The sequence below is a fragment of the Ahaetulla prasina genome, chromosome 4 (assembly GCF_028640845.1).
Source record: "Ahaetulla prasina isolate Xishuangbanna chromosome 4, ASM2864084v1, whole genome shotgun sequence".
NCBI lineage: Eukaryota > Metazoa > Chordata > Lepidosauria > Squamata > Colubridae > Ahaetulla > Ahaetulla prasina.
The window spans coordinates 147,520,134-147,546,467 of NC_080542.1; the positions used below are offsets into that span (position 1 = coordinate 147,520,134).

Below are 26,334 nucleotides of genomic sequence, written 5' to 3' on the forward strand. Positions count from 1 at the left end.
ACAACAGCAACAACATTAGCGCCAGTCGATGATATCATATTTGTGATATATTTTTAAATGTTCAGTAGACTGAGTTTCATGTTTAACAAATAAAAGAGCATAATAATAATAATAATAATAATAATAATAATAATAATAATAATAATAATAATAATAATAATAATAATAATAATAATAATACCAACAAGAGGAGGTAATAAAGGAGATAATAAAAAAGATAATGATGATACTACAACCCTGCAATACTGGTAAATATACGTAATTACGTAACTAAATATACATAAATATACATAAATAACAAATTCCTTGTGTGTCCAATCACACTTGGCCAATAAATTCTATTCTATTCTATTCTATTCTAGGCATTAGACCAGGAATGTCCAAACTTGGCTCCTTGAAGAATGGTGGACTTCAACTCCCAGAATTCCGCAGCCAGCAACTTGCTCATATTTATAGCTCATGCTGTCTAGGGAATTCTGGGAGTTGAAGTCCACCACTCTTCAAGGGGCCAAGTTTGGACACCCTTGCATCAGACAGTGCTGTTGGGATTAGGTGTATGGCAGAGGGATCGTATCAGAGGCGGGGTTCAGAAGGTTTGGACCAGTTCTTGAGATCTGGTAGCAGAAATTTTGAGTAGTTCGGAGAACCAGTAGTAATAAAAATTTGAAACCCACCACTGATTCTCTGTCTCCCAAGTCCCAGCTGATGGGGAGGAAATGGGGATTTTGCAGTAACCTTCCCCTTCCCTGCCCACCAAGCCACACCCACCAAGCCATGCCACGCCCACCAAGCCACGCCCACAGAACCGGTAGTAAAAAAAATTGAAACCCACCACTGGATAGTATGGGGGGAAATGGCTGACTTTGGGCAGACTTGTTTTGGCATGCAGTGCCCCACAGCAGCGCCCCGAGGGGAGGAATTGAATGTCTGGGGGTCTGTAAATATTTTCTCAGCCCTCCTTCTGACCCATGCAATATACAGATCCTCCATAGAAGGCAGGCTGGTTGCCACTGTTTCTTCCGCCATCCATCCTAACTATCCATTGGAGTTTTTACCTCCGGTCCTATTGGTTGCTGTGCCAACCCAGACAGATGGCAGATTCAATAATGCCGACTGGGGAATTCTGGGAATTGAAGTCCACACTTCTTCAAGGGGGTCCAGCTTTGTCCTTAGGCTTTTCAGGGTCTCAGGGCACCGGTGACATATTGAGTGGCTCCATTGTTGATCAAATCTCTTGTGACTTTTTTCATTTAATTGACCGTGCTTGACATGTGTATTTGCTTTTATGCCTTTTTGTTTTTTTTGCATAACAGCAAAAAAGAGGGGGTCATTTGTTTTTGGGGGGACAGCCTTATAAATTGGATATATATATCAGAAAATATATATCAGAAAACATATATATATATATATACATATACATATATATATATATATATATATATATATATATATATATATATATATACACATATAGATATATATATTCTGAGGTTTTCGCGGGTGTTTGTATGTAGGTCTTTGGTTATTCGGGTTTTCTCCCGCGTAAAATATGAAATGTCTTGGCGACGTTTCGACAAAGTCTCATTCGTCATCTTTAAGCTTCAGCTTCGTGCTTTTGGGAGCAATGTGTGATTGCAGCTGTTTCTTCCTTTTTAACTGCTAGTGAGGGTTTGAACTGATTGGGTGGGAGCTTGGCTGTGCTCTGATTGGATGGGGTTTTTTTTTGTGCTCTGATTGGATGGGGGTGTGTCCTGTTTGGGTGGGGGCTTGGTTGTGCTCAGATTAGTCTGAGTGTCAAGGTTCCAAAAAACCTCTTCTGCATAAAAAAACTCAGAAGCCACTGTCTTTCAGAGTTCTTTACTAGCATAAGGAAACTGGATGGATGTGGGTGGATGTGTGGTGGTGACATCCTGTGTGGACCAGACCCACACTCACGAGGTCCACACAGGATGTCATCACCACACATCCACCCAGAAAGCAGACCCAAACCCACACTGATCAGGAAGCATGACCAAGGACCAGAAGCCAGACCGCAGCTGCAACATTAGCCATTTCAAACCCCTCCATCCATTCATGCAGCAGACTGACACCCACTATGAAGATGTAGCACAACCACAAAGCCAAACAACAGTAATGCAGCTCACCAGCTCAAATCCCCCTGCAACTCAGACTAATCTGAGCACAACCAAACCCCCACCCAAACAGGACACACCCCCAGCCAATCAGAGCACAAAAAAACTCCCATCCAATCAGAGCACAGCCAAGCTCCCACCCAATCAGTTCAAACCCCCACTAGCAGTTAAAGAGGAAGAAATAGCTGCAATCACACATTGCTCCCAGAAGCACGAAGCTGAAGCCTGAAGATGACGAATGAGACTTCATTGAAACGTCGCCAAGACACTTCCAAGAAAAGAAGTGAATAACCCGAATAACCAAAGACCTACATACAAACACCCGCGAAAACCTCCGAAAACATATATATAAAATATATGAATAATAGCTCTGGAGTCTTTATAAAGCAGAAGAAAACTAACATTAGATGGATAACTCTTGGCCTCTTTTCCTCAAAAACAGATTGCCTTTTCATCTACTCATTGAAAAAAACCTCATTATAGCACACTCAGCCGTGGGGCTTCCTAGCAGGAAACAGGACAGCTTGTTCATGTAACGGATAATTTGACTTAAACTTTAGGGAGTATCTTTTATTTTTTCCATTGTTCGTCTATTTTTGCTGTTCCCCTTTAACAATTTATTTATGGCTGTGGCTGGAGTTTTATAATCTGGATTTAAAGCCATCTGGGTGATTTTTCTATGGAAAACTAGACAGATAGATGTATATGTGTGTTTGTGTTTGTGTGTGTGTTGTGTGTGTGTGTGTGTGTGCCAGAGAGACTGAGAAAGAAAAAGATGTGATGGATGGATGGATGATGAATGAAGAGATACAGTAGATTAACAATGGATGGATAGATATTGATAAGGGCTGCAGAGATAAATTAAAGAGGGAGAGAGATGGATGACAGACAGGAATAGAGGCAGAAGGGAAGAAAGAAATATGGATGAATGAAGGGGGGAGGGAAGGGAGAGTGGGAGGAATGGAGAGAGGGAGAAAAAATAAGGAAGGGTGGGTGGGTGGAGAGAGAGAGAGATGGAGAGACGATGAAGGAGATGATGGACAGACAGGAAGGCAGATGCATGGGAAGAGAGAGAGGGAGAGATGGACGGATGGATGAAGCAGAGAGGGAGACAGAGTGAGAAGAAAATTGGTAAGATGTGTGTTAGGTAGACAGAAACTTCATTAAATAGGCACGTCTGTTAACAGTTTTGCATGCAGTGTAAAGAATTGATAATTCTGTGCGAAGGCAATTAGTTGGAAGCTTAAATTATTTTAATTGATATAAAGGTTCCCGCTAACATTCCGGAAAGCAACATTATTAATGTCTAATTAATCACCACTATAGTGAAAACCATTATCTTCCAGCACCTCTTCAGACTCTTTAAAATTGCCCTGGGTAGACATCAAATACTTTTCAGATAAAAGTTATGGAAAATACTTTGGCAAAACATTAAGAGGCAATGAATAGTGATTTTAATTCAAGCAATTCAGAGCTATAGCAGGTCACTAGGAGCAAAGTTTCAAGTGGAGATAGGCTTGTTAAAAGGGTTTTATTGAACCTCTTTGTTTTTGTTTTGTTTTTAAAGTTTTTATCCAATTTATTCTGTTTTTAGACAGCCAGGGAGGGAGGGAGAGAGAGAGAGGGAGGGAGGGAGAGGGAGGGAGGGAGGGAGGAAGGAAGGAAGGAAGGAAAGAAAGAAAGAAAGAGAAAAGAAAGAAAGAAAAGAAAAGAAAGAAAGAAAGAGGGAGCGAGGGAGGGAGAAAGAGAGAGAGGGTGGTAGGGAGGAAGGAAGGAAAAAAGAAAGGAATATAATGGAAGGAAGGCAAAGGAAGGAAGGAGGGATAATGGAAGGAAAGAAGGTGAAGGAAGGAAGGAAGGGAAAAGGACTATAATGGAAGGAAGGAAAGAGGAAGAGGAAGGAAAGAAATAAGAAAGGAAAAAGAAAGGAATATAATGGAAAGAATGCAAAGAAGGAAGGATTAAGGAAGGAAGGAAGGAAGGAAGGAAGGAAAGAGGAAGGAAGGAAGGAATATAATGGAAAGAAGGAAGGAGAAGGAAGGAAAAGGACTATAATGGAAGGAAGGAAGGAAGGAAGGAAAGAGGAGGGAGGAAGGAAGGAAGGAAGGAAGGAATATAATGGAAAGAAGGAAGGAGGAAGGAAGGAAGGAAGGAAGGAATATAATGGAAAGAAGGAAGGAGGAAGGAAGGAAGGAGGAAGGAAGGAAGGAAGGAAGGAATATAATGGAAAGAAGGAGGGAGGGAGGGAGAGAAGGAAAAGGAGGGAAGGAAGGAAGGAAGGAAGGAAGGAAGGAAGGAAGGAAGGAAGAAAGGAAGGAAGGAAGGAAGGAATAGCATATTTTCTACACACAAACACACACTAAGAAAAGGCTCCCAACCACTTTATAAAGCACTTGCAGCCAGAAATCGCACTGCAGCTGGGATCTCATGCACTGCTTCCCCTCCCCCAACCACAGGTGGATCCTGATGACGTCGTAACGAAGGAGGAGCAGATCATGCTGCTGTTGAAAGCCAAGGCCAAGTGTGAAAGACACGTGCAAGCGAAGGGACCCCACGTGCCAGGTGAGCAATGCATCTCTCAGGTGCAACTCTCAAAGCCTTGGGTTGTTGTTTTTTCTTCATAAAAAAAATATGAATGAATCTGTGATTTTGGATGATTAGCCAGAATAGTTTAATAAGTAGAGTTGTCCAACCTTGGCCAATTGAAGGCGAGTGGACTTCAACTCCCAGAATTCTCAGCCATGGCTATACTGGCTGTGGAACTATGGGAGTTGAAGTCTGCAGACCCCAAAAATGGCCATCAGTTGGAAAATACCGGATGATAAAAAGGAGGAAGGAAGGAAGGAAGGAAGGAAGGGCTGCGGGTTTCATGACCCCACCAGGGAACATCATCAGTGTTAGAATGGGAGGGGGTTTGAGGAGAGGAGGAGGAGGAGGACGATGACAACAACAACTGTGGGGTTTTTGGTGGTCTCTGAGATGGGTGGTTTCACGACCCAGGTTGGTAACATAATCAGTGCAATATTTTCCTTCCTTCCTTCCTTTCTTCCTTCCTCCTTTGTTTCTCTCTCTCTCTCTCTTTTTCTGCTTCCTTTTTTTTCTTTATTTCTTTCTCTTTCGTTTTCTTTCTTTCTCTCTCTCTTCCTTCCTTCTTCTTTTCTTCCTTCCTTCCTCCCTTTTTTCCTTCCTCCCTTCTTTCCTTTCTCCCCTTTCCTTTCTTCCTTCTTCCTTCCTTCCTCCTTTGTTTTTCTCTCTCTTCTTCTCTTCCCTTTTTTTCTTTATTTTCCTTTTTCATTTTCTTCCTTTCTCCCTCTTTCTTCTCTTCTTCCTTCTTCCCTTCTTTCCTTTCTCCCTTCTTCCTTCCTTCCTTCCTCCTTTGTTTCTCTTTCTTTCTTTTTCTCCTCTCTTTTTTCTTTTCTTTATTTCTTTCTTTTTCATTTCCTTCCTTTCTCCCTCTTCCTTCTTTTTCTCTTCTTCCTTCCTTCCTCTTCCTTCCTTCCCCCTTCTCCCTTCATTCTTCCCTTCCTCCCTCTTTCCTTCTTTCCTTTCTCCCTTCTTTTCTTTCTCCCTTCTCCCTTCCTTTCTCCCTTCCTCCTTTGTTTCTCTCTCTCTCTCTTTCTTTTTGTCCTTCCATTTTTTGTCTTTTCTTTGTTTCTTTCTTTTTTGTTTCCTTCCTTTCACCCTCTTCCTTCATTCTTCTCTTCTTTCTTCCTCCCTTCTTTCCTTCCTCCCTTCTTCCTTCCTCCTTTGTTTCTCTCTCTCTCTTTCTTTCTTTCTTTTTCTCCTTCCTTTTTCTTTTCTTTGTTTCTTTCTTTTTTGTTTCCTTCCTTTCTCCCTCTTCCTTCCTTCCTTCTTCTCTTCTCCTTCTCTCTCTCTCCTTCCTCCCCTCCCTCCCTTCCCTCCGTCCCTTCCCTCCCTCCCTCCCTCCCTCCCTCCCTCCCTCTTTCCCTTCCTTCCTTCCTTCCTTCCTTCCTTCTTGCATGCAAAATGTGTGTTCCCCTGAGACTGGCATCTTCAAGGCAATGACTTCTCAAATAATCCACCGTCTCCTTCATTCTTTGGCCTCTGAATGGACCAGTCAGTTTTTCAGTCTTCTGTCCTCTCATTTCCATACATCCCTTCCTGTCACTTAGCAGAATACAGGCAGTCCTTGACTTACAACCTCCGTTTAGTGACCATTCGAGGTTACAACAGCATGGATAAAAGTGATGCCCCTGTTTTTCACACTTACGGCCGTTTTGGCATCTTCATGGTTATGTAATTAAAATCCAGATGCTGGACAACTGACTCGTATTTATGACGGTGTTGCAGTGCTTTGGGGAGGTTACACGATCCCCTTTTGTGACCTTCTGATGAGCAAAATCCATGGGGGGGAAGCTGGATTCACTTCACAACCAGGTTATTAACTTATCAACTGCAGTGATTCACTTAACAACTTTGGCAAAAAAGCCAGTTCTTAAGTGAGCTGCGTCCCGTTTTACAAAGTTTGTTGTTAAGCGAATCACTGCAGTTGCCCAGTCAGTCACACGGTCGTTAAGCGAACCTGGCTTTGCTCCTCAGAAGGCTGCCAACATCATACACACACACACACACACACACCCCAGGACATGGGAACACCGCCATAAATACGAGTCAGTTGCCTAGCCTTTGAATTTTGATCACGTGACCGCAGGGATCCTGCAGCGGAAAAACAAAGGTCATTAAAAGTCTCTTTGTTCAGTGGCGTTGTAGCTTCGAACGGCCACTAAACGAACTTCCGTTAGTCGAGGACTACCTGTAACGAGGCAGCGGCCGGAGGAATCTTATCCACCCCATCAGTTGGGGGTTCCGCACGGGGGTGTGATGCCGTGTTAACCAAGTGTTCCTCCATCTCGGCCCCGCCACCCCCTCCTCCATCTCCCAGCCAAGAGGCTGCTAGAAGTTTTATTTTCTTTTCTATTTTGGGAGCTTCTTAATTGGTGCCAGATGAGTTGAGTCGACAAAGAGCGAGAGGCAGAGCTGGATTAGTGAGTGTGCGGAGCGTGTGAGGGGAGGGGAAGGGGGGATGCGTGTGCGAGACACCCTCAGTCCGGCTGCATTCTGCAGCTGTTCTTGCTTCGAACAATAGGACATATTTTAAGCAAGAATTTCCCCCTTTAACGCCTCTTGGAAGTTCGGGGGTTTCTCCCTTGCTAGGGAAACATTCCTGAAAAAACAAACATGGTTGGTTCAAACCACGTGAAATTTTGCTCTTTGGCTGATTTTCCCACGCTCTGAATCCCCCTCTATCTGAAGAAAGACCCTGGAAATGTCTCCTTAAATCAGTGTATTGGCCTGCAAGCTTCATATGCAAGGTTTTTCCCCCCAGCTATATATAATGCAAGGCACTGCACTGCAATACAATACAATGCAATGCAGAGTAATATAATATAGTATAATAATGTAATATAATATAGCATAGCATAGTATAGCATGGTATTCCATTGAGGACCTGTATACTGCATGACTCAAGACGAGGGCCGTGAAAATATTTACAGATCCCTCACATCCAGGGCATAAACTGTTTCAACTCCTACCCTCAAAACGACGCTATAGAGCACTGCACACCAGAACAACTAGACACAAGAACAGTTTTTTCCCGAAGGCCATCATTCTGCTAAACAATTAATTCCCTCAACAATATCAAACTATTTATTAAGTCTGCACTACTATTCAACTTCTCATAGTTCCCATCACCAATCTCTTTCCACTTATGACTGTATGACTGTAACTTTTTGTTGCTATCATTAAGGGTTAAATCGTACCCTGTGACCATCATTTGTGTTGTAAATGTTGTACCTTTGATGAAGGTATTTTTTTTCTTTTATGTACACTGAGAGCATATGCACCAACACAAATTCCTTATGTGTCCAATCACACTTGGCCAATAAAAAATTATATTCTGTTCTAATACAATACAATACAATGCAGAGTAATATAGTATAATAATGTAATATAGTATACCATAGCATAGCATAGCATGGTATAATATAGCATAATATAATATACAAATGTAAGATCCAATAATAATATGTTTAAGCTCATAAATGCCAAACAAGAAACTTAAACAGAGGCTTGAGTAAAATAGCATTTAATCTTAATCAAGCTTAAAAGGTTAGCTGTTCCGAACACATACAAGATCCATGCAGGGAAGAACTACAAACAAGAGAGGGAATCCGAATCCCTTTTATATTCTTTAGGAATGTCATAAACCTCCAATTCTGGCATCTTTGATTTGTGTATCCCTGGAATTTGGTTTGTATATCTCCTGAAACAAGGTAGAGCCTCTTAATGAGCATCATCTGTGTTATCTCTTCCTGATCATCTTCTTTGTGTTCACACTTGGCTATTTGGCCCCCTGGAGTGGAGGGAACTCAAAAGATCAAAGATGAGATCCATTCTTAGGCAGGATGGGGAGAGATAAGGCTCTGATCAAAAGGTGGGACATACAGTTTGACAAATGCCAGATACTTCACAACTGTCAACCCAACAAGACCAACACAGACTTCAGAGGATAATTAGAACTGCAGAAAAAATAATTGCTACCGACCTGCCTTCCATTGAGGACCTGTATACTGCACGAATCAAGAAGAGGGCCGTGAAAATATTTACAGACCCCTTGCATCCTGGACATAAACTGTTTCAACTCCTACCCTCAAAACGACGCTATAGAGCACTGCACACCAGAACAACTAGACACAAGAACAGTTTTTTCCCGAAGGCCATCACTCTGCTAAACAAATAATTCCCTCAACACTGTCAAACTATTTACTGAATCCGCACTACTATTAAGCTTCTCATCGTTCCCATCACCAATCTCTTTCCACTTATGACTGTATGATTGTAACTTTTTGTTGCTATCACTAAGGGTTAAATTGCAACCTATGACCGTCATTTGTGTTGTAAATGTTGTACCTTGATGAAGGTATCTTTTCTTTTATGTACACTGAGAGCCTATGCAGCAAGACAAATTCCTTGTGTGTCCAATCACACTTGGCCAATAAAGAATTCTATTCTATTCTATTCTATTCTATTCTATTCTATTCTATTCTATTCTATTCTATTCTATTCTATTCTAACAGACTCCCAATAACAGTCCAGGAAGTTAGTCAATGGCATGTCTGAGTTATAACTACAAAGGGCATAATATATATGTCAGGAATATATATATATATATATATATATATATATGTGATATATGTGATATATATATATATATATATATATATATATATTTATATATATATATATAGCTCTTTGGTTGTTCTGGTTTTCTCCCGTGTAAAATTGGAAGTGTCTTGGCGACGTTTCGACGAAGTCTCATTCGTCATCTTCAGGCTTCAGCTTCGTGCTTCTGGGAGCAATGTGTGATCGCAGCTGTTTCTTCCTTTTAACTGCTAGTGGGGGTTTGAACTGATTGGGTGGGAGCTTGGCTGTGCTCTGATTGGATGGGGTTTTTTCTGTGCTCTGATTGGCTGGGGGTGTGTCCTGTGTTGGTGGGGGCTTGGTTGTGCTCATATCATATCATATATATGATATATGTGATATATATATATATATATATATATATATATATACATATATGATATATGATATATCATATATGATATATATATATATATATATATATATATATATATATATATATATATATATATATATATATATATATATATATATATATATATATATATGTTCTCTGAGGTTTTCACGTGTGTTTGTATATAGGTCTTGGTTGTTCGGGTTTCTCCGTGTAAAATTGGAAGTGTCTTGGCGACGTTTCGACGAAGTCTCATTCGTCATCTTCAGGCTTCAGCTTCGTGCTTCTGGGAGCAATGTGTGATCGCAGCTGTTTCTTCCTTTTAACTGCTAGTGGGGGTTTGAACTGATTGGGTGGGAGCTTGGCTGTGTTCTGATTGGATGGGGTTTTTTCTGTGGTCTGGTTGGCTGGGGGTGTGTCCTGTGTTGGTGGGGGCTTGGTTGTGCTCATATCATATCATATATATGATATATGTGATATATATATACATATATATATATATATATATATATATATATATATATATATATATATATATGTGATATATATATATATATATATATATATATATATATATATATATATATATATATATATATATATATATATATATATATATATATATGTGATATATATATAGGTCTTTGGTTGTTGGGTTTCTCCGTGTAAAATTGGAAGTGTCTTGGCGACGTTTCGACGAAGTCTCATTCGTCATCTTCAGGCTTCAGCTTCGTGCTTCTGGGAGCAATGTGTGATCGCAGCTGTTTCTTCCTTTTAACTGCTAGTGGGGGTTTGAACTGATTGGGTGGGAGCTTGGCTGTGCTCTGATTGGATTATATATATATATATATATATATATATATGTGATATATGTGATATATATATATATATATCACAGGAAACAAATATTTACAGCATGCAGGTATACAAAGACATCATATACATATATGTTGCCGGAAACAATTAGCAAGTTTCTACTAATTCTACTATTTCTAGTATTTCAGTATATCTATTTTCTTACAATAATATAAGACATAAACAACCCAGCACAAGATAATATAATAACACAATTCAATACAGTACAGTACAATATAATAATGCAACACAATATAAGATGATAGGATAGGACACTGCAACACAACACAATGCAGCAGTACAACACAAGACAGTACAGTACAATACAGTCCAGTCCAGCACAACACTATGCAATGCAGTGCAACACAGCATAATATAATACAGTACAATATAATACATTGCAGTATAACCCAACCCAACATAATACAATACAATTTATAGATACAGAATATAATAATGATTTAAAAATGACCTGCAAGTTGGCTGACATTCAGCAAGATTGCTCTGTTGCATTTTGGAGCAAAGACCCCCTCCCACCATCCCCAAAATCATGGGAAGGCATCCACACCGGAAAAACAAAACTTTATTCCAGAATAAAAGAATGTGAAGTAAATGGCCCATTTGTCAACAAATTGAACTGACTCAAAATTCTTGTTTGACCCACAGATATCCTCTTCCCAGAAGAAAGAAAATGAAATTTAAAATTTAAAACAGATATTAGAATGCCTACTTTTATGATGGCTAAACGTTTGCTATCAGCCTCTGGCAATCGTGGTTTATTTAGATTGTTCCGTCCTGCAAACTTTGCAGAAAAATGTCTCGCTGGGAAAGTCGGTGGCGGCAGACTTTTTATAAAAAAAGTGATGATGGTGTCGATGCAAGTAAAGCCCAACCCCTTTTAAATAAATATCACAGGTGCGATTCAAATGAAAAGGAGACAATCTTGGGCTGCACAATTGAGGACACCATCTTGACTTTTTTGACCTCTAGGGACATTTTGGTCTTATCGTCTGCTTCCTGCTCCTTGCAGATGCTGAGGAACAGCTGAAAACGTGTGGTGGATAGGGAAACAGAACCAGTCCAATTTATATCTATATATCTATACATACAAAGGCACTGGAAATGTTTTTCACACTTACGACCAATAGGTAGGTAGGTAGGTAGGTAGGTAGGTAGGTAGGTAGGTAGATAGATAGATAGACAGACAGACATATACATTTATAAAATGGTTGTGTGAAAAATGGTCATACGTCACTTTTTCAGTGCCGTTGTAAGTTTGAATGGTCATTAAATGAACTGTTGTAAGGCAAGGAATGCCTGTATATACAGGCAACTGGTTCATATTTATGACGGTCACAATGTCCTGGGGTCATGTGATCCCCTTTCGCGAACTTCAGGCGCGCAAACTCAAGAGGGAAGCCAGATTCAGTTAACAACTGTTGTGTTTCACTTAACAACCGTGGCAAGAATGGTCGTAAAACGGGGCAAAACTCACTTAACAACTTTCTCACTTAGCAACTGATATTTTGGCTCAGTTGTGGTTCTACATCAAGGATTACCTGTGTGCATGTAGTCCTTGACATACAGCTGTATGTTTAGCGACCGTTCAAAATTATAATGACCTGTCCTCACACTTATGACTACATCATTCCCACGGTCACGTGATCAAAATTTGGGTGCTTGGCAATGGGCATGGATTTAAGTGAATTGCAGTGAGCCAACCAGGTCATGTGACCTTCATTTATCACCTGTGATAATCAGTGGAACAACTTGCCTGCAGAAGTTGTAAATGCTCCAACACTGGAAACTTTTAAGAAAATGTTGGATAGCCATTTGTCTGAAATGGTGTAGGTTTTCCTGCCTAGGCAGGGGGTTGGACTAGAAGACCTCCAAGGTCCCTTCCAACTCTGTTATTATTATTATTATTATTATTATTATTATTATTATTATTATTATTATTATTATTATTATTATTATTATTATTATTATTACCTTCCCAGCATGATTCATTAGCACCTCCAATGATTTACTTAATAACCGTGGTAGAAAGGATCATGGAATCAGTCACAACTCACTTAACAACCAACTCACTTATTCTGCTCTCCATCGTGGTCGTAAGTCGAGAATTCCCTGTCAAAGAAAAAGGAGATTTATTTATTTTTTTATCCAATCAAAACTCATGGGCGGGGCTTCCTTGAAATCTCCCCAGGAGATGCATCTTCCCAGGAGATGCTCCCCACATTCCGATTGGGCCGTCAGGGAAGGACCGAGGCTTCCGATTGGTTGCTGGTCTTCTCTGTGTTTTGATTCTAGCAGGAGTAAAGTTAGAGAAAGTTTTCGCCCAAGGAAAGGTTTTTTTTCTTCTTCTGAGCAAATCTGGCGGAGGATCTGGCCCAGTCACGCCTGCTTGGTCTGGGATTAATTAGCCTGAGCTAATGAGATGCTGGGAATGAAGTCAGAATTAATTAGGAGGAAATAAAGGCACTGCACAAAGAATGCGACAGAAGTGGTTTCAAAGGGAAGTGGGAAGCTGTTTTCTTTTTTTTAAGTGACCCTACAACTGGTCCTAATTCAAGCAAAAGGAGCTTTAGGGATCTGTGCCATTTTCTGCAGCCAAATAAGCCCATTTGGGTGAGGGTCTCATGCTTGAGCAGAGGGTTGGACTGGATGACCTCCAAGGTCCCTTCCAACCCCTGTGATCCTAAGTTAGGGATTCTTGGGTAGCCAGAATAGATTTTTTTATAGCAGTGTTGCCCAAACTTGGCCAAATGAAGGAGAGTGGATTTCAGTTTCCCAGAATTCTATGCTGGCGGTGGAATTCTGGGAGCTGAAGTCTGCAGACCAAAATATTGCCGAAGTTGGAAAATGCTGAATTACGGAGGAGGAGGAGGAGGACTGTGGGGTCCTTGGTGCCCTCTGAGCTTGGTGGCTTTTTTTGCAGACGTTTCGTGACCCAACTAGGTAACATCATCAGTGCTAAAGGAAGTGCGATTTGAGGAAAGAAGGAAGGAGGAGGAGCTATGTGGAAGATTGTGGGGTCCCTGGTGTTGACTATTGCAGTTCATTTACGGGGTGTCTGAAGGGTGGCATCGTCATTGGTATGCAGACTGCAATGATTATATTGGTTATATTAGTCATAAATGTACTGCTATAGCCATTTTTTTTAAATTTGCATTTATATCCCGCCCTTCTCCGAAGACTCAGGGCGGCTTACACAGTGTCAAGCAATAGTCTTCATCCATTTGTATATTATATACAAAGTCAACTTATTGCCCCCAACAATCTGGCTCCTCATTTTACCTACCTTATAAAGGATGGAAGGCTGAGTCAACCTTGGGCCTGGTGGGACTAGAACCTGCAGTAATTGCAAGCTGCTGCTGTTAATAACAGACTGTCTTAGCAGTCTTAGCAGTCTGAGCCACTCTGGACATTATTATTCTTTTATCTGCCTCTATTACTTTTATAAATAACTACAAGGTGGCGAATATGTATCATAAGCCTTTCATCTCCTGTTTTCCCCACAACAACAACCCTGCGAGGTGGGTTGGACTCAGACAGACTGGTCCAAAGTCACTCAATTGGTTTTTTTTAAGGCCTAAGATAGGACTAGAACTCACAGTCTCCTGGAGATTGGCCCAAAATCAGCCAGCCTATTTTTCATGGTTGAGATGAGACTAGAACTCACGGTCGCCTGGTGTTTGGTCCAAAGTCAAACAGTAAAATTTCCTGGTATACTAGCTTAGGGGCGTTTTCTTCACTGTCCTTCAGATATTCATTCAAAGCTCTTTTTTTTCTCCCTTCTTCTTCAACCGGATCCAAATCCATCGTCAATTCTCTAGGCGGCCTCTTTGGATTTCCCAGTAGAGACTGACCTCCTGGGATCTCCTGGTGGTGCCCCATCCAAGTATTTACCTGGCTCACTGCAAGGGTTGAATGCTTCCATTTCAATCCCTGCCTTTCCATATGCAGATTCTGTGACGCCCTGATTTGGTACAGGTGGCCCTCGAGTTATGGCCACAATTGAACCCAATATTTCTGTTGCTAAACGAGACATTCGTTAAGTGAATCTTGCTTCCCCCTTGATTTTGCTTGTGAGAAGGTCGCAAAAGGGGATCATACAGCCACCAGCCGTCGTAAGTGTGAGTCAGTTGCCAAGCATCCAAATTTAGATCCCCTGACCATGGGGAGGCTGAGAGGTTGTAAGTATGAAAAGCTGTCCTTTTCCAGTACTGTTGTAACGTTGAACGGTCACTAAATGAAATGTTATAAATCGAGGACTATCTGTACTGTTTTATATAACGATTTCCTTTTATATAAAAAGCAGATCAGGATCCAGGAAAAAAAAAAAAAGAAATGCACACTTTTAAAGCCTGGGCAAAGTACGAATCCGTTACGTTTATTTCCTGCCTTTTGGCAGCGCGAAAAGAAAAAAAAAATTGGACAGAAATGCAGTTTTAACGGTAATTAAAAGCCTGGAGAATTTCGTGCGTTTATTGTATGGATGCTAGCAGTGTCTTTAAAAAAAAACCCGGGAGGAAATGGATTTTAAGGGGGAGACATCAAAGAGACCTAAATTTTCTCTAATCCAGGGAGTCCTCGACTTACGACCGCAGTAGGGAGCGGAATTTCTGTTGCTAAGCAAGGCCGTTGTTCAGCGAGTTGCACCCAGTTTTAAGACCTTCCTGTTGTTAAGCGAGCCCCACCTGATTTTACGGCCTTTTGGCCATGGTTATTAAGGAAATCGTACGGCCGTTAAGTGAATCCAACTTACCAGAAGGTCACAAATAACCGTGTGACCCCAGCATACTGCAACCGTTGTAACTATGGCTGCCAAGTGCCGAAATTTTGATCTTATGACGGAGAGGATGCTGCGACCCTCATAAATGTGAGGACTGGTCACAAGTCACTTTTTCAGTGCTGTTATGATGGTCGCTAAAAAAAATGGTTGTAAGTCGAGGACTACCCTTGAAATTCGAGATTCAGGTAGTCCTCGACTTACGACCGTCCATTTAGTGACCGTTCTCACACAAGGACTCCATCTTGCCTTTCATCAGGGAAAGTACAGGTCATCCTCAAGTTACGACCATAATGGAGCCTGCCCATCACGGTCATAACTCATAGAGTGGGTCAGTCATGTGACCGACCAGGTTTTAGAACCTTTTTTGCGATGGTCATTAAGTAAACCCAGTGGTCATTAAGGGAATCCATGGTTTGCTCCAGGCTGGGTTTGCTGAAAATCAGAAATAAATGTGGGATTTGGGCAAAACCGTTGTAAAAGGCAATCGTTTTACAGGACACCCTAAATGACAGTCGTGATTTCGAATCTGGGTCATAGATACAGGTAATCCTCGACATACGACCGCAGTTCAACCCAAAATATTCTTGTTACTAAGTGAGAGAGTTGTTAAGTCAATTTTGCCCCGTTTTACGACTTTTCTTCCCACGGTTGTTAAGTGAATCACTGCGGTTGTTAAGTGATTAACAGGCTCATTAAGCTTCCCCTTTAGCTTTGCTCATCAGAAGATCACAAAAGGGGACCCTGGGACACTGTGACTGTCATAAATACGAGTTAGTTGCCAAGCATCCGAATTTTGACTGTAAGTTCAAAAAAAATTGTCATAAGTCACTTTTTTCAATGCCTTTGTAACTTCGAAGAGTCATTGAATGAACTTTTGTAAGTCGAGGACTATTTGTACCCACAAGTAGGTCCGTCGTGACTTTGAATGGCCGCTGAGCGTGAGGTCGTAGGTTGAAAACTACCAATAACAGCAACCAGCCGCTTCATTCTGGGGTCACGAATCCTGCAGCATGCAGGGGGTTGGATTAGATGACCTCTTAGGTCCCGGGAGAGCCGATTCCCATCTGGAAAAGCATCCTGTCTCTTCCCACTTTTCCTTCCCGCCCCGAATCCACGAAGAGAAAATGCGTAATTGCTTCAGAATGCCTTTTAATCGGTCGCACTCAGCATCTCCCATCTGGAACCGGTTGTGTTCTTCTCAATTCCTGCGCTTAAATTTGTTCCAGTCCATTTCGGCATGTTTATGGCAGGGTTGTTTTTTTTGTTTTTTGTTTAAAAAGAAAAGAATAATGTTTGCATAAGAATTCTGAAGGCAAAACAAGCAATGGGGTGAATACTTTGGGGCAGTTTTGCAAAACGATGCATTAAGCCAGTGTTAATGAGTGCACTGAGAACGGGAAACATTCAGCCTCAAATTTATTCCCTTTTGTACATTCTCCCTGCCTTCCCTCTGCAGCCATTTCTATTTCTGAAAACAAAAACAGAGAGAGAATATTTGTGGCTCAGGATTGACACACAGAGTGGGTGGGCCCTTTGTGCTCTCTGAGCTGGGTGGTTTTCTTGCAGGCGTTTCAGGACCCAGCTAGGGAACCTCATCAGTGCTAGAAGGGGAGAGGAGGAGGAGGAGGAGGAGGAGGAGGAGGAGGAGGAGGAGGAGGAGGAGGAGGAGGAGGAGGAGGAGGAGGAGGAGGAGGAGGTGGAGGAGGAGGAGGAGGAAGGACGGACTGTGGGCTCCTTGGTACTCTCTGAGCTGGGTGGTTTTCTTGCAGGCGTTTCAGGACCCAGCTAGGGAACCTCATCAGTGCTAGAAGGGGAGAGGAGGAGGAGGAGGAGGAGGAGGAACTGTGTGCTCCTTGGTGTCCTCTGTGTGCTCCTTGGTGTCCTCTGAGCTGGGTGGTTTTCTGGCAGACGTTTCAGGACCCAGCTAGGGAACCTCCTCAGTGCTAGAAGGGGGGAGGAGGAGGAGGAGGAGGAAGAGGAGGAGGAGAAGGAAGGACGGACTGTGGGCTCCTTGGTGTACTCTGAGCTGGGTGGTTTTCTTGCAGGCGTTTCAGGACCCAGCTAGGGAACCTCATCAGTACCAGAAGGGGAGAGGAGGAGGAGGAGGAGGAGGAGGAGGAGGAGGAGGAGGAGGAGGAGGAGGAGGAGGAGGAGGAGGAGGAGGAGGAGGAGGAGGAGGAGGAGGAGGAGGAAGGACTGTGGGCTCCTTGGTGCTCTCTGAGCTCAGTGGTTTTCTTGCAGACGTTTCATGACCCAACTAGGTAACATCATCAATGCTAGAACCCTAGAACCTCCCTCCCTTCTAGCACTGACGGTGTTCCCTAATTGGGTCATGAAATATCTGCACCCCGCTCTGAGAATACCATTTCTGTTTCTAAACATTTGCAGCCCTTCCTATAACAATGACATCACTCTCTCGTCCACAACACCTAAAATTAGACTCCCCCTTTTTATTTTTTATTTTAGGTTTAAGTACAAAATCCAGGAGTGGTTTCCAAAAAATGGAAACAAAACTGGATAAATTATTTTAAATAATTTATAATAATAAATAATTAGCGCAATCAGTTTTTAGGATCTCTGCCAGCCCCATCGCTTCACCCCACCATCGCGGGGAAATGTGTTCCCATTTTTGTGCATATCAGGTTCTTCTCTCCAAGGCGCCAACTGATGGTTGCAACGTTGATCTCCCTGTTGAATTCCAGATGCCTCTTTCTCCCTTTTTCCTCCTCCTTCTTCACCCACCTAATAAATAATGCTTTTATTTGCTGGACCAAACTGCCCTGTCAAAATCGGATCGCTTCAATCGAAACACACAGGTCTGTATTTGCAAGACCTCATGGTGTGGAGAGTGTCCAAAACACACACACACACAATTAACGCTTTGACGTGGCTGAAAGAATTTTCCTGTCTCCAAGGCCCGGCATCTCTTGAGCTGGTTCCTGTTTTCCTGACTGCAAAGAAGATGCAAGACCAGCCTTGTTCCAGAAAGTCTGGAATGGTTGACGTTCTAGGTACAACCCATTCCGTAGAAGGAATATCTAGAACAGTGTTTCTCATTCTTGGATACTTTTAAGACGTGGGGACTTCAACTCCCACAATTCCCAGCCAGCCATGCTGAGATGCAGGGGCAACTTCTCTCCAGATGGGGTGGAATGGTAGACATTCTAGGTCTAACAATGGTTCCAAGCTGTAGAAGGAATATCTAGAACAGTGGCTCTCAATCTTGACCACTTTAATGAGTGGGGACTTCAACATCCAGAATCCCCCAGCCAAGCATGCTGAGATAATCAAACTTCGCTCCAGCTGATATTGAATTATGGATGTTGTAGATCCTACACATGGCACCAAGCCATAGAAGGAATATCTAGAACAGTTTTTTCAACCTAAGCCACTTGAAGATGTGTGGCCTCAACTCCCAAAATCCCCCAGCCAAGCATTGCTGAGATGAAGATCCAGCATCTCTCCAGACATGCAGGAATGATGGACATTCTAGGTCCAACACATAGTTCTAAGCTGAAGGAATATCTAGAACAATGTTTCCCAAACTTGGCATCTTTAAGATGTATGGACCTCAACTGCCAGAATCCCCCAGAGATGCAAAGCAGCTTCTCTCCAGATGGGCTGGAATGATGGTCATCGAGATGAGGGTTGGCTTGGGAATTCTGGGAGATGAGGTCCAAAAGTCTTCAAATGACCAAGGTTGAGAGACACTCATTTAGAGCCCTTCTTCATTGTCCATCCCTCTTTGACTTAACAGAAAACCTCCAACGTGAAAAGGACCTTCTTTTCCTTTATTATTATTATTATTATTATTATTATTATTATTATTATTATTATTATTATTATTATTATTATTATTATTATTATTATTATTATTATTACCCCAAATTTCTCCCAGTTCCTCCTGGTTTCTCCTTGACTTCTCCTCAAGGTTCTCCAATCGAGAGATTCGGCCGACTTGAAAGGGGCCTTTGGTTGATGTGTGCTGGAAGGAGAATTCCAGTCTGTGTCACCTGGAAATTTTGAGTCGAAATCTCACATCCTGGATGGAGGCCATCTCAAAACCACGTTGGTCATTCCGGCCAAGAAAACGACAGAGTTGTGTTTGTGAAGTTCTACTCGGCTTCACAAGGGAGTCTTTCCCTTAATCGTATTAGCTGGATTTAATTTATTGACCTTTCTGGTTGAATCATATTTAGTGGGGGGCTGAGGTCCTCCCATTCCTTGGGCCTGGCATCGCCTGGTGGTTGGAAGGAGAAGCTCTGATGCCTTCTCCAGATGTGATCTTTGGAGCAGCAAGAGACGGGCAGTGCCATGCTGGTCCTGCCAGGGATTCCAGATGTTTCTGCTTTGAGGAACAACAGATGGACATCAGCCTGGAGGATGGCATAAGATGGCAGCTGGCTTACGCATTGGTCTGTTGGCCCTTTCTTGCTGCCTGAGATCCATCCCTCCATGTTGTTGACTTCTGGACTTGTAGGCTTGGTAGAAGCATCTCAGCCTTGCACGCATGAGAACTTGCAAATCTCACACAGGGTGGCTCCTTGGTTGGTCCTACCTTTGGAGCCAAACCTTGATTTAGTCAGGCAAGTCCTGCCTGGGTTTGGTGGGATCTTCGTAGGGGAAGATCTGATGTTGGAGGCAGGAAATCCCCTGTGTTCTGGCTACAGAAGGCTCCTGAAGGACAACCATACCAGGTCTTATGGATGTGGCAGAGCTCAGGATGGCAAGCCAAACTGTCTCATGTGGGTTTCTTATTGGTAGCCAAAGCTGTGGGTTGGTCTTTCTTTCTTTCTTTCCTTCTTTCCTTCTTTCCTTCTTTCTTTCTTTCTTTCTTTCTTTCTTTCTTCCTTCCTTCCTTCCTTCCTTCCTTCCTTCCTTCCTTCCTTCTTCCTTCCTTTCTTTCTCTTTCCTTTTATTCCTTCCTTCCATTTTCCTTTATTCTTTCTTTTATATGTTTTACTCTTCCTTCCTCCCTGTCAGCATTTCTTCCATTTATTTTTCCTCTCTCCCTCTTTCTCTCTTTTGCTTTCTTGCTTTTCTGCCCCATCCTTCCTTCCTTCCTTCCTTCCTTCTTCCTCCCTCCTCCTTCCTTCCTCCCTCCTCCTTCCTTCCTTCCTTCCTCTTTCTGTCTCCCTTCTTCCTTTTTCTTCCTTATTTCTCATTTATTTATTTATTTCCTTCCTTTTCTTTTCTCTTGCTTTTCTCCCTCCCTCCCTTCCTCTTCCTCTCCCTCCCTCTCTCTTTCTTGCCCTCTCCCTCCCTCCCTTCTCCTCTTCCCCATTATTCTTTTTCCTCCCTCCCTCCCTCCCTCCCCCTGTCTTTTTCTGGTACTCTTGAGGTTTCTGCCTCCCATTCCTTTCCAAGCAGGGCTCGTCCTTCCCGTAATAGAATTACCACAAGGGCACACCAGGCCCAGCCCGCCTGCGGTTGCCACTGCCCCATTCAGAGTGCCAACCTGAGCTGGGGGTGATTTATATTCTATCCTGCTACGCAAACACCTTGGGAGCTGGGCTAGCATCTCTTTCCTTGCCAAGATGCAGATGGTTCTTGTGGGCTTCCCATGTGGAGCAGATGTTGAGGAAAGAAAAGAAAAGAAAGAAAGAGAGAGAGAGAAACAGGAGAAAAAGAAAGAGAGGGGGAAGAAAGGGGGAAACAAGAGGAAGAGAAGGAAGGAAAGAAGGAAGAGAGGAAAGGAAATACAGAAGAAAAAGAAAGGAAGGGGGAGGAAGGAGGCAGGAAGACAGAGGAGGGATGGAAGGAAGAAATAATTGAGGAAGGGAGGGAGGAAGAAAGAAAAGAAAAAGAAAGAAAGAAAGAAAATAAAGAGAGAGAGAGAGAGAGAGAGAAAGGAGAAAAAGAAAGAAAGAGGGAAGAAAGGAAGAAACAAGAGGAAGAGAAGGAGGGAACGAAGGAAAGAAGGAAGAGAGGAAAGGAAATACAGAAGAAAAAGAAAGGAAGGGGAAGGAAGGAGGCAGGAAGAGAGAGGAGGGAGGAAAGGAAAGAGGAAGGGATGGAAGGAAGAAATAAGGGATGGAGGGAGGAAGAGAGAGAGAGAGGAGAAAAAGAAAAACAGAAGAAAGGAAAGAAAAGAGAGAAGGAGGGGAGGTGGGAGAGGGAGGGAAGGAGGAGGGAAGAATAGAAGGAAGGAAGGGAGGGAGAGAGGAAATACAGAAGAAAAAGAAAGGGGAAGGAAGGAGGAAGGAAGGAGGAAGGGATGGAAGGAAGGAAGCAATAATTGAGGAAGGAAGGAATAATTGAGGAAGGGAGGGAGGAAGGAAAGCCAGAATTTATGGCATAATTTCAGCTTTGATAAAGGCAGACAAAGAAGCCACGGTTATCTGTTCTAATGTGTCAAGGAGAGAAATATATACCAGGAAGAAAAAGGAAGTATTGTTAAGTTACACAGTTGTGTTGAATGTTTCTGTATATGTACAGTTTCACTTGATTTTGTAACTGGTTTTGCCACAGTCGTTAAGTGAATCACTGCAGTCATTAAGTGAATTACTGCAGTCATTAAGTGAATCGCATGCCTTTAAGCGAATAGTCATAGTCAACCAGTGACTACGATTGTCGGAAGCCAGCTAGGAAGGTCGCGAAAGGGGATCACATAACCCAGGACATTGCGGCCGTCATAAATACGAGCCAGATGCCAATTGTCCCAGTTTTGATCACGTGACTCTGGGGAGTGCTGCAACGGTCATAAGTGTGAAAAACGGTCAGAGGTCACTTTTTTCTTTCAGTGCTGTTGTAACTTTGAATGGTTGCTGAATGTGTGGTTGCAAGTCAAGGATTGCCTACATCTGCAGAAGATGACTTTCCACCCAAGAAGTCCTTCTTCTGTGTCTGATCTCCCACCACTCCCTAACTCCCTTGTTTGTGTCTTGCAGAGGGGTTTTGTGCCCCGGAGTGGGACACCCTCATCTGTTGGCCAGAAGGGGCCCCAGGAAAGGTGGTCTCCATACCCTGCCCAGATTACATCTACGACTTCAACCACGAGGGTGAGTCTCTCTCTCTCTCTCTCTCTCTCTCTCTCTCTCTCTCTCTCTCTCTCTCTCTCTCTCTCTCTCTCTCTCTCTCTCTCTCTCTCTCTCTCTCTCTCTCTCTCTATGTAGGTCTTGGCATATTCGGGTCTTTTCCCGTGTAAGGTTGAGAGTATCTTGGCGACGTTTCGACGAGGTCTCACACGTCATCTTCAGGCTGGTGCTTACGGGCAAAGCAAAGCTCGCACAAGCACGAAGCCGAAGACACCAGCCTGAAGATGACGAGTGAGACCTCGTCGAAACATCACCAAGATACTCTCAACCTTACATGGAAAAAGACCCTAAAATGCCAAGATCTACATACCTATACCCGTGAAAACCTATAAAAACCTATATATATATATATATATATATTTGCTGATAAAGAAATAAAGGGAGACATATATATATATGTTTGTATGTATGTATATATGTATTCATACATATCTTTGATCGATAGCAGACACAGAGATAGGCAGATAGAGAGAGGATAGATAGATAGATAGATAGATAGATAGATAGATAGATAGATAGATAGATAGATAGATAGATAGATAGAGTGAGTGAGTGAGTGAGTGAGTGAGTGAGTGAGTGAGTGAGTGAGTGAGTGAGTGAGTGAGTGAGTGAGTGAGTGGTGGGATTCAAGTAATTTAACAACCGGTTCTCTGCCCTAATGATTTCTTCCAATAACCAGTTTGCCAAACTACTCAGAAAGTTAATAACCGGTTCTCCCGAAGTGGTACGAACTGGCTGAATCCTACCCCTTGATAGACATAGATAGATAGATAGATAGATAGATAGATAGATAGATAGATAGATAGATAGATAGATGATAGATAGATTCCTGTCATCCATCTAATCTATCTATTCTATACAGATATACCTTCTACCATCTATCTATAGCTATCATCTATCTTATCTTTGTCTGCTATCTATCTAACTATATTTTATCTCTTTCTTGCCATCTCTCTTCCTATGTATCTCTTTCTATCAGTCCATCCATTCTCTCTAAAATAGTCATATCTATCCATCCATCCATCTGCCCACTTATCAATCCATCCATCCATCCCTCTATGCTCTATCCCCCCCCTCTATCCATTTATAATTTGTTATCTATCTTATCCATCCCTATCTATCTATCTATCTATCTATCTATCTATCTATCTATCTATCTATCTATCTATCTATCTATCTATCTATCTATCTATCGTCTTAGCTATCTATCTATCATTCTATTTATCCATTTATATATCATCTCTTCTCTCTCGCTCTCTCTTTCTCCCTCCTTCCCTCCCTCCCTCCGCTCTCTCTCTTTATCTAAATCATACCCACTTCAGCAAAAAGTGTTGGAAAAATAAATTTAAAATCTAGGGGGGGGGGTGTCAACATTTGGCAGGTGAACAATGGAGAAGCTGCCGAGAGCAATTCATATTATTAATTCATAATCAGCAATTATTTTCATGCTGATCCCGGCTGTCTCCCCTTTCAATCCTTTGCAAAAAAAATATTGCAAGCTGTTCCGCAGGACGGCTTAGTGGTGCCAGTGTTTCTCAGTGTCAGCCATCTTAAGATGTGTGGACTTCAATTCCCAAAATTCCCTAGCCGCCTGTCCAGCCAACATCCTTAAAAACAGCTGAAATAATTCCAAGGGAAACCTGCAAGAAATTCTAAATCTTGCAGAGAATAATAGGAAAACTATTATTCTCTAATAATGGGAAAACAGAAGCCTCCTTTGTCAATCTCAGCCAAACCTTCCATAAATTGAGAATCGTGGTTTATAGGTCTCTGGCTATCCTGGCACATCTCCTGACCCACTGAAACACCTGTTCCTGACCCCTTTGTATGGGTACAGCCGAGGCACAACTTGAGGTTACCAAGAGATTACCAAAGGCAATTTCCTACCAATTTTCATCGTTGTCTCTGTTCTTCTGCCAGGTTATGCCCATCGGCAGTGTGACTTGAATGGCAGCTGGGCGTTGGTGCCCAACCAGAATCTCACCTGGGCAAATTACACCGAGTGTACCAAGTTTCTCATCCTTGAAACCAAGGAAAAGGTGAGTGGTGACCCTGCTAAGAAGGAGGACACAGATAGGTCTGGATTTCATCCATCCATCCATCCATCCATCCATCCATCCATCCATCCATCCATCCATCCATCGTCTTTATTTATTTACTCATAAATCATTTATAATCTTTATTTATTTACTCCTGAATTACTTGCTTACAGCCTTCATTCATTCATAAATCGCTTCTTTATCATCTTTATCTGTTTGTCATTTTTTTTTTACTTGAAATCTTTCGTTTCTTTAGTCATAAAATTATTTATTCACAATCTTTACCTATTCGTTTGCAAATTGGCCTCCAGGAGCTGTGGGATGCTCCATCATTGGAGGTTTTCTGGAAGAGATTGGACAACTGTTCATCTGAAATAGTAGAGGATCTCCTGTTTTGAGCAGGGGGTTGGACTAGATGACCTCCAAGGTCCCTTCCAACCCTGTCATTCTATGATTCTCTAAGGGTCTCCTGCTTGAGCAGGGGGTTGGACTAGATGACCTCTAAGGTCCCTTCCAACTCTTGTTATTGTTATGTATTTATAATCTATATTAATTAATTATTTTTATTTGATTATCCCATCTTTATTATTTTCATAAATAACTCAAGAGAGCAAACACACGTGATACTCCTTCCGCCTCTTATTTTCTGCACGACAACATCCCTATGAGGTGGGCTAAGAGAGAAGGACTGGCCCAAAGTCACCCAGTCAGCTGTCATTCCAGAGGCGGGACTAGAACTCCCTGTCTCCTGGTGATTGGCCCAAAATCACCCAGTCAGCTGTCATTCCAAAGGCAGGACTTGAACTCCCTGTCTCCTGGTGATTGGGCCAAAGTCACCCAGTCAGCTGTCATTCCAGAGGCGGGACTAGAACTCCCTGTCTCCTGGTGATTGGCCCAAAATCACCCAGTCAGCTGTCATTCCAAAGGCAGGACTAGAACTCCCTGTCTCCTGGTGATTGGGCCAAAGTCACCCAGTCAGCTGTCATTCCAGAGGCGGGACTAGAACTCCCTGTCTCCTGGTGATTGGCTCAAAGTCACCCAGTCAGCTGTCATTCCAGAGGCGGGACTAGAACTCCCTGCCTCCTGGTGATTGGACCAAAGTCACCCAGTCAGCTGTCATTCCAGAGGCGGGACTAGAACTCCCTGTCTCCTGGTGATTGGGCCAAAGTCACCCAGTCAGCTGTCATTCCTGAGGCGGGACTAGAACTCCCTGTCTCCTGGTGATTGGCCCAAAGTCACCCAGTCAGCTGTCATTCCTGAGGCGGGACTAGAACTCCCTGTCTCCTGGTGATTGGCCCAAAGTCACCCAGTTAGCTGTCATTCCAGAGGCGGGACTAGAACTCCCTGTCTCCTGGTGATTGGCCCAAAGTCACCCAGCCTCAGGGACGACTAGAACTCACCGTCTCCTGGTTTCTAGACCATTACACCAAACCGGCTAGGTGCGGAATAGGCCCTGATTCAGTGGAGCTCCAAAGTAGCGGCAAACTTTCACACAAATATGAAAGTGTGAACAAAACAAAACACTCAGTGCTGTCCCCCCCCCTCTTGCCGTGATTAAGTGTTGATTGTGACTTCAGAGCAGCTCATTAACTTCCATAATTGGTTTATTAAGCCCACCCACCCACCCTGGGTTTAACGTTCCAGTTAATAAAAACAGTTCCTCGATTACATTTTGTAAGACGTCCTTGGTCTGCTGGAGTGGTAGCTATGCATAATGGATTCAATTACAGGTAGTCCTCGACTTAGGACCGTGGTGGGGACTGCAATGTGAATTGCTAAGTGAGGTGGTGGTGGTTAAACCTGTGTTTGCAACCTTTTTTGTAGAAGTAGTTAAGGCAGCCAGGTGTCTTTAAGCAAATCTGCTTCCCCCATTGACTTGTGGGAAACGGCTGGGAAGGTTGCAGATGTCGAATAT

At 42.7% G+C, this 26,334-nt stretch overlaps 1 protein-coding gene across 2 annotated transcripts in view; it reads left to right on the forward strand.

Moving 5' to 3' along the window:
- PTH1R (parathyroid hormone 1 receptor) overlaps positions 1–26,334 on the forward strand; it is a 102,298-nt gene that overhangs the window by 47,043 nt on the left and 28,921 nt on the right. For both annotated transcript variants that reach the window (XM_058179950.1, XM_058179951.1), the window contains exons 3-5: positions 4,589–4,694; positions 22,234–22,344; positions 24,301–24,419. In XM_058179950.1, the coding sequence (XP_058035933.1) occupies positions 4,589–4,694; positions 22,234–22,344; positions 24,301–24,419 (336 nt within the window). The remainder of the gene's footprint in view (positions 1–4,588; positions 4,695–22,233; positions 22,345–24,300; positions 24,420–26,334) is intronic.